The sequence below is a fragment of the Chironomus tepperi genome, unplaced genomic scaffold (assembly GCF_022539635.2).
Source record: "Chironomus tepperi strain 1889 unplaced genomic scaffold, CSIRO-AGI_Ctep_v1 contig_359, whole genome shotgun sequence".
NCBI classification, from domain to species: Eukaryota; Metazoa; Arthropoda; class Insecta; order Diptera; family Chironomidae; genus Chironomus; species Chironomus tepperi.
This window is the reverse complement of record NW_027226481.1, coordinates 3,417,175-3,435,514: the sequence shown is the minus strand read 5'-3', so window position 1 is coordinate 3,435,514 and position 18,340 is coordinate 3,417,175. Positions and strand designations below refer to the sequence as shown.

The window sequence follows — 18,340 nt, the reverse complement described above, 5'->3', positions numbered from 1 at the left end:
ATCAATCAATGCTGACCTCATCTCAAACTTTTCATCCCAATCACCTCACGTCAACCATCCTCAACAGTCAAATCACTCAGTAATATTCATAAATCAAGTATCCACTCAAAAAATTAATGCCTTCATTAACAGGACAAAAAAAAATCTTTTTCCCCATCGCAATTCACTGACAGCACTTTAACCTCCTCTCACATCATTTATTAATCATTAAAATTCGTACCAAGCCATTTTAAATATTCATACTATGGAAAATTGAATCCAATTGCCTCATTTCTTATGTATGTACTCAAAATGAAGCAATTAAAGTCCACGAGTGTCGGTGATGTGACACGACATAAAAAAAAAATCATTCATTTTAATTCACAACATATTTTTTTTTTGTTGTTTGTTGTGCATTTCTCGTATTTCCAATTTCCTTTTTAATTTTTCATTTTTTTTTTTTATTATAATGCATTACGAGAGTGCAATATGTATACATAATTTATAATCTCAGATATTGAATCGGAGCCGCCACCTGAGCCAGCACCGCCTGAATATCTGCCACCCACACATCGTGACATTTCGATGGCCAGCATGAATGCCATTGCAATGAAACAACCTTCCAATTATGTACTGAAAATTGACAAAAATGGTGATCAAATTCACGAGGAATTCATTCCACAGAGTCAGCACGGTAAGTGCAAATGATGATGAGATAAAAAAAAAATGAAAAAAATCTGACTGAGAGAGAGCAAAAGACTCACATATATATATATATACATAGTGTGTAATAAGAATAATAGTAATAACATAATATAAATGAGTGTGTGAAAATGTGATGATGCAGCAGTCGCAGAGGATAGCAAAAAAAGCTGTAATGGAATGTCGTTGTGCTACTGCTACGGCATCTGGCACCCAAAAACATTTTTATCTTTCTAATTTTTTTCTCTCCTCTGCTTACTTCTCTTCTTGTCCCTTTCATTGCTACATGCTATGAAGATGAGAAAATTCTGTGGATGCGTCTGATATTTTTTTTGTAGCTTGTAGTGTGTCCTGGTGGGGATTCTTATCGATAATTTGTTGTTAATTTTATTGGAAAACATGTCGAGTTTGTGTTGATTGGGATATGTTGTCTAGTTCTGTTCTGAAAGGCACACGACGCAGAAATGGCCAATAATCTGACTGCTGCCCGATGTGACTCTAGTCTAAGGCCAGATTCGGCGAAATCCAGTCTAGGGCAAAAGCCAAGTGGCTTGGCAATTGAAATTTTAGCCATTTCTCCGTCATATGCTTCTCGGTTGTGCTGTCATCCAGAGGTTTGCTCAAATTAAAGCAAATTAACACAACAATTACAAGATTCCTCTGGTACTACCTTTGAATGCACCCTTAACTGTCGCCTCCCACCTTAGTACATCCCAAATTGATCACTAAAATAGAAAATTAAATCAAAATTTTCGTCTAAAAATTCCCACCAGATAACAAGAAATGAAAATATTATGATGCTTCTATCACTGCCATGCTGTGTGTCTCTTGTCTATTATCCTTACATACTCCATCCAACTCATTCCCAGTCTGAATGAGAAACCCTTCTTCTTTTCATGTAATCGACCCCATTCTCAATTCTTATTTTTTTCTATTCTTATATTATTTTGTGTTATCTTTGTGTGCGTTAACATGCTCGTATATTTGTGTGTGTGTATGTGTACATTTGTGGTGTATTCCCATTATATTGTAAATGTCCTGATTGTCCTTTAAATGTCTTCTTTTATATTACATTACACTTTTTTCTTCTTTTATTGTGCGCGCGATACATTCAACTACTCGCTTGATTGCTATCCGTATGCGATATGCCTTTGAAAATTGTGTGGGGAATTCTTGAAGTTAATTTTGATTGATTGGAATTTTAATGGAAATTTTCTTTTTTTTTGTTGATTTTTTGGGGGTACCTAGAGTTTTTATATATATTATAATTTGCTTACCTTCAAGATTAACTTTTTTCCATTCAGCAAGCAAATATGAACAAATTTTCAATTCCATATCATCAAAAAAAAAACTACCCTTTTCTACATAAAAATCTCTCGATTTCCGTAAATATTTACTAATTCATCTCATAAATTTCACATAGAATCCCCCATGCGATATACATTCACCCTACTTTTATTTTCTCTTTTATATCTCTTCCTTTATTTCTACTAAAGGAAAAAACATACACGATGAAAATTCGATAATGAGCTTTTAGGAAGCTTTTCGTTTTGATTTAGAGCCCTTTCACTTGCTCTTGTTCTCCTTTTCCGTGTACATTCCATTCAGTAAAGCCCCCTCCTCCCTCATGTACATTTTGTTGAACCTCCTTTCTTTAATTTGATAACTGAAAATGTTATTTGTGTTGTGAATGAAAAGGAATATAAAAGAAAAAATGAGAATTGGAGGAAGAAAGCTCAAGTAAATGGGGAATTGTGGCGCAATCATTGAAGTGGACGTAATGTGAGGTTGGAATTAGTAAAGTAATTGGGATTTTTGAGGTTTTAGACCAGAGACTAAAATTTATGAAAAAAAATCTTTGATGAAAAAAATCATTTTTGTCGATGATTAAAAAAATCACGATTTTTTTCATCATACGTTAATCACACGTAAAATTTAATCACGTAAGCTTAATCACTACGTAAAATTTAATCACGCAGGGCAAAAACACATGGTTTAAAATTTTTCTCAAACGTTTTGTGTCAATCACGATGAAAATTTTGAAATTTTTTTAGCTCTATTATTGTATTAAACTAGAATATTATAAACCATTACTTGTTATTTAGCTATTTTAAGTAAATTAGAATAGTTTTCTCGTGCTTAAATAAGTTAAATTTGTGAAAAAGAACTATGAAGTTTGGTATTTTTTTCATGGAGAAACAAAAATAAATCCATTAAAAAACTACACAAATATGAAGTTGAAATTGGTTAATCTAACTAAATTAAGCACCAGAAAACTACTTTAATTTACTTAAAATAGTGAAGTAACAAGTAAAGGCTTATAACATTTTAGTTTAATACAATAATAGAGCTAAAAAAATTTCAAAATTTTCATCGTGATTGACACAAACCTTTTGAGAAAAATTTTAAACCATGTGTTTTTGCCCTGCGTGATTAAATTTTACGTAGTGATTAAGCTTACGTGATTAAATTTTACGTGTGATTAACGTATGATGAAAAAAATCGTGATTTTTTTAATCATCGAAAAAAATGATTTTCTTCATCAAAGATTTTTTTTCATAAATTTTAGTCTCTGTTTTAGACAGATTTGATGGAAGTTAAAGCTTGATTTGAAGACACTACAGCTCTTTCAACCAAATTATCAACTTTTGGAGTCTTAAACTGGCCAGAGTAATACTAAAGTTGCATTTGAAGCTCTATAGAGTTCAAACTAGTGTATCAAAACTATCTTAGCATTGCAACCGTTCAATCATCAACCATACAGTCTTCAAACTCCATATTAGGTGTGCCAGTGATAGTATAAATATTTTGATAATTTTTCACACCACACCTAATCTATTTCGACTTCAAAATCCATCAAAATTCAACCCAATAGCTCATACTCATGCTTCCGCATTACAATTCCCTCAAAATTTCCTGCTAAAAGAACAAGAAAATTGAAGGTTTCTCGACAAATAAAATCGATTTGATATTTTTTTCTGCTTTCTCAAGAGGAAAAATTGATTCAAAAAGAAGCAAATTTAATAAGAGCAATTTGTGCTGCGACTTTTGAGCAATGATTTAAGAAAAAATATAAAATTCGACCCAATTCTCATCATTTACGATTTCAAAAAAACATTTCATGAGCATCTCAATCGCAATGATTTGTGAAAGCTTACAAGCTCATTAGGGAATTCAATTGTTCCCCTCAACGAGATTCTTTTATGACCTACAAGTTCAAATTTAGATGTATTTACAGTCATTTAGCAATGTCATTAAATGATGATGATGATTATAGTGTTGAAAGCTTTTGCAGCTTGACTATTTATACTTTTTGGCAATGTCATCATGTGATTGCCCTAAATAATAACATAGAACTAACAAAACAAGTTGAAATTATTTTTCCTTTTTTTTTCTCAATATTCAAGCGAATGAAATTGTTCATGATGATAATGAATTAAAGTTTTCTTGGTGATTTTGCAGAAAAATGGAATGAAAGTTCACCACATGAAAGATTTTTTTTTTCTCTCCTCTTCATCTCTTATCCATTTTCATTCATGTGGTTGTAACCTAAAAAAAAATTGTGAATGTAGATGCGGGGTTTAAAGATGAGAATAAATGGTGATAAAACTATTTTTTACTGGATGAAAATTTGTTGATGATGAGACTTACGGCTTGGGTAAGGCGTATGCACTCGGGAGGGTTGGGTTGGATAGTTTTGGCTATTGTCTTAAATAAATCCAGAAATTTCGAAATCTTTGCTGTCAGAGTTGCAACCTGTGCGTTCTGTGACAGATCTGTTTCGTGTGTCTGCCTCAGGCACCTGTTTTTGCAACTCTGATTGTTGTAAAGTAATGTAAAAGTCTATGCTTACATAAATAGTGCAAAATATCGATAAAAAACAAAGAATCAACTCCATATGGATGATATTGGTGCAACAGTAGATGCAATGATGACTTCTGAATGTGATTGTAGCCTTAATTGCTCCTAATCATGTCAAAAAAACGTCCTTTTGTACATCATAAGTACCAGTCTAGCCTTGATTTTGCCAAAAAGGTGTCTGTTGCGTGTGTCAAGATCAATATTTTTTGAAAACCAATATAAAGTCATCAACTACTTTCCTGAATAGTACAATTCAATTAATCGATTCAAAATCCGGTTTCAGGCCGGCGTGACTCTTTCTTAGTGTCAAATTAGGTTTCAATTCAATATCACAGCAGTACACAAAGTCATGCCGGACTTTACCGTTGGTTTCCAACCGAATTCAGAACCAATTTAGAGTTACTCAGGCCTGGAGCCGAATTATTAATCTGTTAGTAAATGTATGCTATTCGGAATTAGAAAAATCACACGATTTATTTTAATATTGGCAAAAAACTTGAGAAATACCAAAAAATTTTCAAAAAAACTTGAAAAATTGTCAGAATATTCTCAAACAAATTCCATCCCCCCAATAAAATTTCAATCCTCCCCAGCATAACTCAGTGCGTACGCCTAAAACTCCTATATAAATTTATGGTACATTATGATTTTCATTAAAATTACTTCTCGTTGTTGTCCTTTTTTTTCTCTGTCGGAATAAAAAAAATTTTTACGGCATAAACTGACTCTTAATGTCTCTTTTTTCTCTCATTTCTATTTTATTTTTCCACATGCCTTTCATTTTTGTTACCGGGTTGCTGCTACCCTTATATATGTGCATCATCGTAATGATAATAATAATAATAATGTAGAATATATGACTGTTGGAAATGCAGGCTACTCAACAATATCTAACCGACCAACGATAGCCAATGGAATGCCAAGTGCGAGGTGAGTTAACGTTTTTATTATGTTTTATGCTAAATTAAATTAATTTAGGACCAGAAATGTCTTTTGCCTTAAAAATGAAAACATTTTTTTGCTGTTTTTGATCTCAAAATTCGAGTAATGAGCAATGGGTACATCGTAAAATACATAAAGCTCATCCAAATTTATGTTCTTATTGTTTCCAAATGGCATAAATAAAAATGTTGAATGTTTTTCATCCTCAATGTTTTGCCAATGTTTTTTGCACAACAAAAAACATTTCGCAATGCGCCGGCGTTTTTCGAACATTTTTCGTACGTGTGGATCGCTTGCGAATTTGAAACATTTTTGTGGAGAAAAAATTTTATCAATACTGTCAGTGTTTCGTGGAATCTTGAACAGTTCGCATTGCATTCGAAGTGAATTTAACGAATTTTTCTATAGGAATTAAAATTAATTAATTAAATTAACATATAAAATAAATTAAGTCAATGAAATTAAACTGAAAATTCAAATTGAGACTGTTGGCACACCCTTAAGGATATATAAAAAAGTTAAAACTTTTAATATTTATTGCGTCGTTCCAAGTCGGGTGTCTATCCTATCTCATCATACTCTGCAAAAAAAAAAAGTTGAAATTCTTCAACGATGAAAATGTGTGAAAAGTTTTGAATCTGCGCCTTTTCATCAACATTTATGTGCATTAACAAAAAAAATTGAAATTAAATTGAATATGAAACATGTTGAGAGGAGCACAAAAAATGATACAAAATAATGTTTTATTTTTATTCTCAACTCGTTGTGAACAGACGGATGAGATGTGTCGGATGAAATTGAAGTTGAATTTGTTACCGTAATGTGTGCAGACGTGCTTAATGGAATAATGAAGAGAAAAAATGGATTTTAATTAAATTTTCTGTTTTTATTTTCTCTCTTGTGTGTCTCGAAGAAGGATTTACAAAGTGTTGGAAATTGTTTTGTGTTGTGAATATTTTTAAAAAGAAGGAAAAAAATGTGAGAATTTTAAGAAGGAAAATGAAAATGTGAAAAATATTTTATAGGAAAATGTGAATAATTTTTTGTTGGGTAAATTGAGGAAATGCTTTAGATAACAAAGTGAAGGAATTTATTGAAATTTTTGTGAGAAAATGTGGGGCTTAGTGGTGGTTTAGGAATTAATTTGAGAATTTTGCGATACTTAATTTGTCAAATTTTGCATTTTAAAATTAATTTAATGGAAAAATTCAACTTTTATCTCAAATAGTTTGGGAAAATAATTTGGCCGAGTGCCAATATTATTGCCGGGATGCTTAAAAGCTCTCAAGGATCTAATTGTTTATAAAAGGATCAGATTTGAATGCAAACAAGTTTTTTAAATTTGGAAAGAAAATTGAAATTTTTGAATTTGAACAGATTTTTTCTCAATTCCACAAGTGAAATCATCTAAATTAGCCTAAAAGTTGTGACTTTATACTTCATTTTTCCTTGAAATCTTCTCAATCCCATCAATACCTAATCCCTAATCCTTCAAAAAGCTTCAAATTTTCCAAAAAAAAAATATTTGTCCTTAATCAATAAGATTAATTTCAATAATTTATCAAAACACATGCATATCCATTTCGACAAAGCATATCCATCTCAAATTTCTAATAAATATACATAAAAAAATTCCATCTGATCTTCAAAAATCCCTTCCATAAATAATGAAGTATAATCTCAAATTACACCAATTAAAAGTGATGAAAGCAATGATAGCTTTTTTTAATCATAAATGAAACTCAAATTTCACAGAACTGAAGAGCTTTTTCGACATCAAAATAAATTTCATTTTATCCGTCATACATTTGCCATGACGGCAAAAGTACGCTTGAAGATATATAAAGTACAGTATAAAAAAAATATCATTTAAATTGTGCTGCTGACTGTGAAGTGAAAATAATATTTTACAATGTTTCGAGAATGAAAGTCATGTGATAGTTTGTAGGTTCTGATTTTAATAAATTGAGTTGATTTATGTCAGATTTAGTAAAGGGAACTGAAGATTCTGAAGATAGGGATGTATTAATAGACATTTGGATGGACTAGGATGGACTATTTGGAGTTAAAGAATGTTCTGAAAAGAGAAGCTGGTTTTGGTGGATTCTGGAGTATTAAAGGGACAGTTTTTGGTAGTTTGGATCAAAAAAGGCGAGATTGTCATTGAGAATCAGATCATAATCTATTCCTGATGTCCAAAATTAAGAGAACGGGGTCCAAAGCTTGCCTATAATCCATATATTGAGATTCTTCATAAATTGTGAACCTTTGGGATCTCTAGACGAAATATTCTGGAATTGTCTTGATCTCGAGACTTTGTTGTTGCCGAAACTTCAGGGATAAACAGTCAAGAACATGACTTTAAATTGGAAATTCGTAAAGACGTCATTTCCTTCAGAATCCTCAAAGTATCCACAAAGTACCTATATTGACAGACTGCTTTTTGATCACCACATATGCTTTAAAATTTAGTGCCAAATTTGTCAAATCTGATAACAGAATCCCCCCAAATTCATCCTCAAAATCACCCCTTTTACCATCGATTTTCTCACAAAAAAAGAAGTTCAAATAAATTCCAAAATAAAAGTGAAAAATTATACAAAAAATAAAATCTCTCCTTATTTCCAATGTACGATAACGAAGAAATAAAGTAAACAGGAATAAACCAACTTAAAATTTATGTGCAAAAAATTGCTCAAAGAAAAAAATAAAATAAAAGAATCTAAAATATTTGTGCAAATTGCTTTAAGATACGATAAAATGTGTGTAATGGTGTTAAAATTTGTCTTGTTGCTGTTCAAATAAGAACTTTATATTTCACCATTCATACCGTCTTTCTCTCTTCCTTCCTATCCAACTAACACTACACAAAGGACCAATAATTGTCATTTTGACTCAAAGGACCAATAATTTGTTCTATAACAGCAATAAAAAAATTACAGAAGTCCTCGTGTTATTGATCGAGGGACTTAAGCGCATTTTTGTCCCAGCGATCAGTAATTGATTAATAAGTTACTTCCAGACCCCTAAAACACAAGATCCAGTAAGATCCAGTTCATTTCCAGACCTAAAAAAAAGATCCAGTTCACTTCCAGACCTAAAACACAAGATCCAGTAAGATCCAGTTCACTTCCAGACCTAAAACACAAGATCCAGTAAGATCCAGTTCACTTCCAGACCTAAAACACAAGATCCAGTAAGATCCAGTTCACTTCCAGACCTAAAACACAAGATCCAGTAAGATCCAGTTCACTTCCAGACCAAAAACACAAGATCCATATAAAACTTCCACAAATTTAAGAACTTAATCATTTAACGGATTTTCATAATTCAAAACTCATAACGGTAAAAAATTCAAACATTGTTCAGTAAACACTGTAAAAACATCGACAAACATTGAAAAACACTGTAAAACAATGAAAAAACGTGTTGTTGTTTTTGTTGTTGTTGTATATGAAAATGAAAAATTGTTAATTATAGTATTTATGCTTTGATTTGAAACTTTTAAATGCCCGGGGCGCCAATAACTTTATGGAACTGATCTTTTAAAACCATTCCGAGCTCTCTGCGATGTCTAGATAAAAAGTTTTTAATGACAGCCGAACGAACGACCGAACGAACGAACGACCGAACGAACGAACGACCGAACATTGTGTCTTATTAAGCTACCTTTTTGAAAAAAATTTCAAAAATGCGCTAAAAATATAGAAAGGAGAAGGGAAAGAAAAGTCATAGAAGAGAGGAAAGTACGGCAAGAATGAAAGTTTAAATCGTCGACTCCGAAAGAAGAAGAAAATAAATTTATCGATCGATAACCGGAAGGCTTTAAACGTCAGAAAGTAAAAAATTTTATTAGCTAAAAAAAAGACAAAAACTAAATCATGGATTACCGTGGAGATTATAGAGAAGATTCACGTTATTCAGTACCATCGACAATATCTCGTCGTCTTCCGAATGTCAGCAACATTTATGATGTCCCCTTGGAGACAAGTGTCTCAAGGTAATCTCCTCATTTTCAACATACTTATGTGGGAATTAATTGATAAGAGAAAACTATTAAGTTTGTGCATTAGTGAAAGCTCCTTTTGGAATTTTTTTTGTGTGTATTTCCTACATACAAGATCATTCATCATTTATTTTGATGTTATGTGCTGTGCTGTTGTGGGTGTCTTGTCTTATTTGGGTTGTATTAACAAGATTTCCTTTTTTTTACTGAGATTGTGTCATAAAAAGATGTTGTTGAAATGAATATGTAGTGGAAATTCAACTAAGGATTATGTCAGCACGTGGACATTTTTTGGAACTGCTGAGAATATAATATGAATAATTGAATGAGAAGTTCTAGGAATGATGAGTTATATTTGGAGATTTAAAGATGAAATCTTGATGAAATTAAGGAGTTTTCAAGGATTGAATTAAGGTTTGTTAAGTTAGGCATCAAACCTACTCGAACAACGCTAATCTGTTGATCGATTCACATTCTGACTTGGTGCTGGATTCTATTTAAATCTGGAAATATCGCTGATTAATCCAAATCGGGCTGTATCCCTGTATATTAGTCTAAAAATAGCAAATAGGACAGCTTTGTTAGCATCCAAGTATTTCCCAGAATTATGACACTGAAATACAGACAACAACGCATCTGATCCACATTAACTCTTCCCAATATCCTAGCTAAACCTCATAAACTCTTCCCAATCATAAATTCAACCCCAATTCTATTCAATTTAACATAAATTCATGCAAATATTCTCAAATTCACAGCATCCCAACAGTAATCTTCTCTAATGATATCCCAACAGACACAGCCAGAAAACTATATGAAAATTCACGTGATAAATTATGAAAATTATATAACTAAATATTTTCATCATCGCCATAAAAAATCTCTGCGTTGTGAAAAAAGTGTAAAGAAAGCAGTAATAAGAAGACACAAAACTTTTGCCCTTACTGAGGGTTTTTTTGCTCCTTTCTAACCGTGAATTATGTTTACGAGTTGTTCCTTTTAGCTTTCCATCTCTTTTCCTCTTCATAGACACTAGAGAGCAACCCTTTTTTCCTTTCTGTGGGTACTCGTGGATAATAAAAATGGAATTTATCTTCTCTTTGAGGTCTTATTTTATTGGCATAAATCGGCTCCGAGAGAGGAAAAAGTTTAGTCATGTAAAAAAGGGGAAGATTGAAAATTTTCATTTTTATCCCACGATTAATAAAAATTACAGAAAAAGGAGCAAAAAACTGATTTTTTTTTCTGCGAAGACCAAAAGCTGATTTTTTTTTGTGGATTTCAAAAGTTTTATTGTCTTATGATGACTTTTTGACTCAACAATGGGATTTTATTCAGTCCGAAAAATTTTCCTTTTCTCTTTGAATTTGATGGATCTGCCCACTTTGTGATTTCTTTGTAGACCCTCCCGACTCATAGATCATCGTCCGCTTCAATGGATTTAAATTTCCTCTCGTGCCGCAAATTTTTGTTTTGTGTGTGGACGGCAATGAAATTGTATTTTATCAATTTTACTTCTTTTATGTTTTGTCTTTTTTTGGAGCTGAAGAAGAATCTGGGTTGATGTTAAGTTAAAGTACTTTAAGGCTTCTTGAGGATGTTTGGAAGGATTTGTTTGAGAAGATTCTTTCAAAAAGCAATGAGGATCATCATTTTGAGGTTATGTTTTGTAATTTTGTATCAGATTTGAGGTTATATCATCGTTTATAGCTGTAAACACTCAATCTCTGTGTAATGACACTTTAAGCAGTAATGGTCAACCTTTTGGGGAGTATGACATACCTATGATGCACCTTTGGGCATCTTCTCCGAATATTCGGCCAATATTGCCCTCAATCAATCAATAAATCCCTCAAAACCCCGAAAAAATCACTCCAGATCCCATAATACCACCACAAACCACCTTCATCCCGAAATATTCCGTTAACTTAATTATCATAGATAAATCTTGCTTGATGAAGATTTCATTTTTAATTAAAAAGTGATAATTATCACAGAAACATCAAAAGTCATTAATGCGCGTCCTCAAAAATACAAAAAAATAAAAATTAACATTTTTCCAATTTAATACAGCAGCTTAAAAGTTCAAAGTTCAATTAAAAATTTTTTTCCGCCTCTACTGAGCACCAAAAATTAAAAAAAAAATCCCTACCTTCTCTCAATTTATAAAAAAAAGCGAGAGGAAAAAAATAACACAGAATAAATAAAAAAAAAGTCTGCTAAAAGCTTTTGCACTCAACTTCTTTTCAATTAACTCACAAAATCCAATTAAAAATTCATTGTTGAGTGTCTCAATATCAATTTATTGCCGTCGTCTTCATCGTTATCATAGGATGTTTTTGGTATTATGGGAATGAAAAAATAGAAAGTTTTATTGTGCAGAATTTATTGATTCATGAAGATTGCGGCGCAGTTTACTGATATGATTGTTTTTAAGCTTGATTAAGAGCTTATGCTTTGAATTATACAAATTATAGAGTTAATAAAGTCAAATTTAAGGCCTTGACTTGTGGAATTTTGGTTTGAAAGCACTGACTTGAGAAATTCAAACTTTAAAGCATTGACTCGAAATTGTTAAACATTAAAGTATTGACTTGAATTAGACAAGCTTTAAAGCGACGATTCCTGAAATTCAAGCTTTAGAGCGACAATTCTAGAAAGTCAAGATTTAATCATTGACTTGAAATAGTCACGCTTTAATGCTTGACTTCTAGAATCGTTGCTTTAAAGCTTGACTATTTCAAATCTAGAAAGTCAAGCTTTGAAGAGTTAACTAAAAAAAATAATCATAGTTTAAAGCGTCGAATTGTCAAAGTCAAGTATTAAGTCATCAACTGGAGGCAATGATGATTAAAGTAAGCTAAGCTTTAAAGCAGTGACTTTAGAAACGTGAGCTTCAAAGCGGAGATTTTAGAAAGCCAAGCTTTAAAGCGATATCTTTTCAAAATCAAACTTTAAAGCTTCAAATAAATGAAGCCACGTTGTAAAGTATCGACTTGCTGATGATTAGTTCCTATTAATCCACTGTAAATCGTAGGGCATTAATAAAGTAGTTGGACAGGTTTTTGTCCCTAACCAGAACTGCTACTTCTGCTAGTTTCATATATAATTCACCTTAACTTAAAAGCAACTTCTCAAAACACCTGGACGTTCAAGATTCCCGACAAACCACCGACTCAAAAATAACTTCCTTCCAAAAAAAGAAGCTACACAAAATTTGTATCTCCTCTATTTTAAGATCTACTTAAGATGGGGAAGTGTTAATAGGAAGGAAAGCAATTAATTCGAAATTAAATAAAAATAAATATGTACTCAAGGCTCGTGCTCGAATAACGAAAAGGCGAATATTGTCGTAACGATATTCTTATTTTATTTTTTTGTGTGAATATATAAACACTTGTGTATACAAGAAAGTAACAAGAATTATTATCATTTTAATGAAAAATTTTCTCCATTTTTCTTCTCTTTCTCCTCTCATCACACACATTGTAATTTTTTTTGTGTTCTGCCGGGGCTTCAATGGATGCTTAACACATACACCAACAACAACAAAAAAAAATGGATAAATAACAAACAATATTTCATGCCATTGGCATACGCACAAAAAAAATATATACAACGAAAAAAAATTCTCATCCTCAACATAAAAAATATTTTATGTTTGGATACGACATCGGCATATACGACACACACACACAGAATGAATGTAACATTGCAAGGTGGACAAACGCTACCGGGTATGCAGGGCACAATAAATAGCAATCACATGAGCGGCACATCCCAATTGATGCATGGATTTCCACTTAAAAGCTCCCAACCTTATTCACCTTCAAGGTAAGTTTATTGCTCGAGATCCTTGTCGGCGATTTTGTCAGATATTAAATGCTAGGGTAGGGGATGGAGTCGATGGAATTTTGAAATTAAATTTCTCAGACAAAAATTCAAATCTTAAACAATTATTCCAAATATCGACCCAACCCCCTCAGGAAATCTGACAAAAATATCCACAGCACCATATAAACTCAAACTATTGTGTATATACCTGAAAATATCGAAATCAAAGCCAAACAAATTTGCGAACAACAAAAGGGAAATAAAAAAAAAAAGAAAAATAAAAATATTTTTTGCTCATAGCAGAATCAGCAGCAGCAATAGCAATGGAGTGGTAGCAGTTAAGAGACATTGACTATCATACCGAGACTAAAGAAAGATATTTATTTAATTTTCATTGTGTGGTGCATTTATTGTGCGATTTATGTTCTTACCAAAATGCTTTTGACTCAACTTTTTTTGTTCTCATACCGTTCCACATCTCACACCTCATTGACTGGATTGTTGGAAGTAGTTTTGGCTGGTTTATGAGGTAGCTGGATATGGGAGGAAGTTGGGATTATTTTTGGTAGATTGTCTGTTGGATTGAAGATAAAAAATAAATTAAATGACTGAATTTTGGTAATTTTTGATGGTTCAAAGGTGCCATGGCGGTGCCTTAGAGTTAATTCCATTCAAAATGCTTCCTACTTAAAGCTTCGACAGTCTAACTTTAGAATCAAGCCTAAAAATCAATATTCTAACAAGTGAGTTTATTTAAACCTCAAAATCTAGTCCAAAAATGCGCCAAATATCATATTCAACAGCACTAGTCCCCACTAACATAACATTCTACCAAAAAAACTATTATTTTTCGGGTTATTGTCGACAGAATATAAAGAATATTGAAGAAGAAAACATTATCTGCATTGGTTGAAGCCATAAAATTGTGGGGTGGCTGTGAAAGAACTTGTGGAATAAGCAATATTCTCCTCTACACGTTATTGCATCGAACAAGCAAGTAAGCAAAAAGAAAAATATTTCTCGTCTGTCTCAATTGTTGCTGTAGCGATGAACGACGGTGTAATATATGAAATAATATATATCCCATACACATATTCGATGCATGTTAAATTTTATGAATATTATGTGCTATTGTAATGTCGTAAACGTATAAAAGGAAATAGTGTGGAAAAAGGAATGTTGAAAATCATTCAGATTATTCACATTGCTTACAGACGAGAAATTCCTTGCTTATTCCCTCTTGACTCCAATGATGGGAATTTCACTCAAGATGGGAATTTAATAGCGAGATTATTATTTTATACTTTTTTTTTTGTTGTACTTTCCTAGTTTACGACAGGTTAAGAGTTCAAATGGAAAATTTTAATCACATTGCATTTGATAGTGCATTGCTGTATATGGAATATAGTATGGGAATGTTTATTGAGGTAGATGAATATTAACAGACATTAGTAAGAGAGGTTCTGGGGATGCATAACCTTAGTGAGAGCTTCTAGATTGTGTATAGACTAGTGTACAGGTGATTCAAGTCATTAATTAAAGAATAATCAATTCTGAGTCGAGTTAACCCTCTAAAATCACCATTTATTGAAATTTCTACAACTTCCCATCCAAATCTAGTCACAAAGTCCTCTAAATATCCGCATTTACCTCGAACAAAGCAATTGACACGAAAACAAGAAACTCAACAGTCATTCAATTCAATGAATCAAATCACATGAACTAGTTTCAATCTCTAATAGCTCCAATAACAATACTAAACGACTACAAAAGAAGCTCTAGTCGTCTACTTAAATAATTCGATTGATACTTAAGAAAGGAATTTTTATGACGCTGTTAAAATAAATAATCGAAGCTTAAAGAAAAGCACATAAAGTGAATTAAATTTCACTGAGAAAGAAAAGAGTAGAAAACTTTATTTTAAAGCATAAATGACAATTTGAAGGAATAAATGAGATGGGGATACAATGAAGGGATGAGAGACAATCAGGCAACATCCAACTGAGAGAACTGTTTCTCCATTCATGTATTATCACATTTTAGTGCACTATTGGAATATTATATAAGAAAATGGAAATTTTTGAAGGAGCTTTTGGGATGGGTTGGGGAAAAAGCGCATTTTAAGGACATGCTTTGTGTTCTGATTTGAACTGGGAGCAATTTATTGATTTTCTGGGAGGATTTGGGAAGATTTTAATGAAACTTCATGTGATTTGGTCAGGAAATGATGAATTTTAGATCCATTTAGCACTATTGGCTTATTTAACGTCACAAAGCTTCATTCAGCTGTCTTTACCTGTCTTCAAACCATTGGTCTTAATTGCATTTGAAGCTTTGGTGTCTTCTAGGTTTTTTCCTATCATAATGACTCTTCTAACTTTTTTGGTCACTAGTTCACTGCTTGCAAGTCAAAAATGCACTTCCTTACACAATTTCTCAGACAATTTTCTACCAGACTACATCAGACAAACTGCCAAAGCAACCAGAACTTACCTCCTTCAAAAATCCATTTAGCTAACTAAACTGCACTGAAACTGAAGGAGCACAGACATACATATACATCTGTATGTGAATACTGCACATTGTATCTATAAAGTGAAGAAGGAAACTTGTTATCGACGAGATGCAAATTGCAATTTGTACATACTATATATGCAAAAAAGTCGGAAAAAAAGAGAGGAGAATATTCAAGCAAACATAAATTTCCATCTTCAATCCAATTTTTAGGGTATTAGTTTCGCTGCAGTATTCTCAATATTCTCTTACTGTTGCTACATACCATACTGCAATATTTTCCATTCATGTCCTTTTGATTATCCCTTACTAAATATATGCATGTATGTACATGATGCCCTTTTTATTGCCACTTCCATTGCTGCTGCTGCTACTTTTTTTCTCTTCAACGAGTTTGAGATCTCAAAACATTCATTAAAATGATTTTCACTAACCAATATATTGTATTTTGTTCCTTTCTCTCATACAGATTCAATTTAGATAAAAGATTCCAGTACAAGTGCTCATGGAAATCGTTTAGTATTGCCTTAATATTCTTAAGTGTAATTCTTTCAGCATTGTTGGCTTATTTTGCCGGTAAGTGATTCTCATTCTCAATAAATAAATTTATCTTGATACATTTGAAAGCATAGAAAAAAAAGTATTTATTCCCCGTATGCTTATGGATGGATGTACATTAAGTTCTTGTTTTCAGGACCTTTTCATTTCCCATTTACATAGTAATAGTCTCACTTAAACACAATCTGTGTGTATGAGAATGATGTAATGGGTGAGATGAGTTACTAAATGGACGTGTGATGGATGAGCAATTTAATTAGACGAAGGGAAACAATTTTTTGTAGTTCATTAATATGGTTGATGCTATTCTTTATTTTTTTGTGAGGTTTTATGAGGTATATAGGTGAGATTTTTCATCAGATTAAAGGTGTGTTGTTGTTTTTGGAATTAATGTTAAAGGTTCTTAATTTGGTGTAAAACAGGGAGTAGAACAAGGAGTAGAAAATAAATTGAATCTGTTCTTTTTGGTGGATGGAGAAAGTTTTGGAACATCCTGGAAAATCCTTCAAGTAAATGAAGTGATTGTTAGTTATAAAATACCCAAATATGCATAGAAAATCGTTAGGAATCTATTACAATTAAGGTTCTAGCAGAAGAAATGCATTTCTCTACAGCATAGGCAGGGTGATACTCAAATCTATGTCCTCATAACTACATATCAAGTGCTCTTACCTATTGAGTTACCGGGGGTTGCTATAACAGGTGTTCTCACCTACTGAACTACCTGAGGTTTCAATATAATGTGCCACAATGTACACTTAAACTTTATTCTTTCATTAAAGTGTTCAAACTGTGCACTGCGGCACAATATAGTTTCGATGGTGGCTTACTACCAAGTTGTGCAATGGCATAATTAAGTTTGGACCTCAATTATCTATATAGTACTCAATATACATCTCTTATCGTTGTCTTATCAGCTCTTACATAGCTCTTATTCAGCCAAGACCCAAAATCCATCATATACCTAATTTTCAAACACTTCCTAGCAATATACCCCTTAAATTAGTGTAAATTCTCACTCAACCGAGGTTCCTTCACACAAAAATCTTCATTCAATTCCAAAACTTTAATTCAAAATCCCCTCCTATCCATCAACTCAAAGCCTCCATCATCACAGAAAAGAAACACATTTTCTTCCACATAAAAACTTTTATTTACAACAATTTTCATTTCACCCATTAAATTATTTTGTGGGAAATTGCACAATCAGAACAGATTTTCTTGCTCTGATAATTTTTGGTGCTTCTGTTTTTTTGTGTTACTGATCCACATGTAAATATAAAGACTACACACTCACACACAAAAATAACCGACTTTTTTGTTCGACTCAAATGATTTAGTATGGGAAGTAACTTGTTGAAAATTCCTTTCACGTCTTTTTGCCTTCTTTTTACTTCTGCCATTTTGCTCATCTATTTCCTAATTCATATCTCAATTTCTTTATTTTGTTATGTTCATTTTGAACATATATGGTTGGATGTTAAGTGTCGAGTCACGATGGGCATTTATGTTTTATGACTGTGCAATGATATACGAAGTAAGGCTGATATATTTATATTGCTGAGGTCATTCAGGGTGAAAATTGAAGAATTTATTTATTTTTAGATGGTATGGATGTCTAAAAATAAGTAAATAAATTGGTTTATTGGATTGAAAAGGATTTCCTGAATAGCAGAAGTAGGTTAATCGGTTCAAACTGAATCCGACACCTAGTTAGAGTCACTCTGGACTTTTTGATCGATTGACCAACTTGTCTTATTCGGAATTGAAGCTGACCATGTGTTTCATGCACTTTTACTAGACATCATCCTAGTTTCATGACAAAAACACAGACAGAAGCCTCAAAAAACACATTTTTAAATTGAAAATCTCTCAAAAAAGCTCTCATCTTATTTATAAATCCATCTTATTTCCTCTAAAGAACTTCAACACAAGCTATCCATA

General features: G+C 32.2%; 1 protein-coding gene across 5 annotated transcripts in view; it reads left to right on the top strand.

Moving 5' to 3' along the window:
• LOC139094911 (teneurin-a-like) overlaps nt 1-18,340 on the top strand; it is a 246,051-nt gene that overhangs the window by 184,896 nt on the left and 42,815 nt on the right. For 2 of the 5 annotated variants that reach the window (XM_070646145.1, XM_070646144.1), the window contains exons 9-12: nt 494-673; nt 5,394-5,472; nt 13,190-13,324; nt 16,308-16,414. In XM_070646145.1, coding sequence (XP_070502246.1) covers nt 494-673; nt 5,394-5,472; nt 13,190-13,324; nt 16,308-16,414 — 501 coding nt within the window. Of the gene's footprint in view, nt 1-493; nt 674-5,393; nt 5,473-5,886; nt 6,535-8,226; nt 8,247-9,192; nt 9,485-13,189; nt 13,325-16,307; nt 16,415-18,340 lie in introns of those variants that run through there. The other 3 variants (XM_070646148.1, XM_070646149.1, XM_070646146.1) reach the window with 3 other exon arrangements.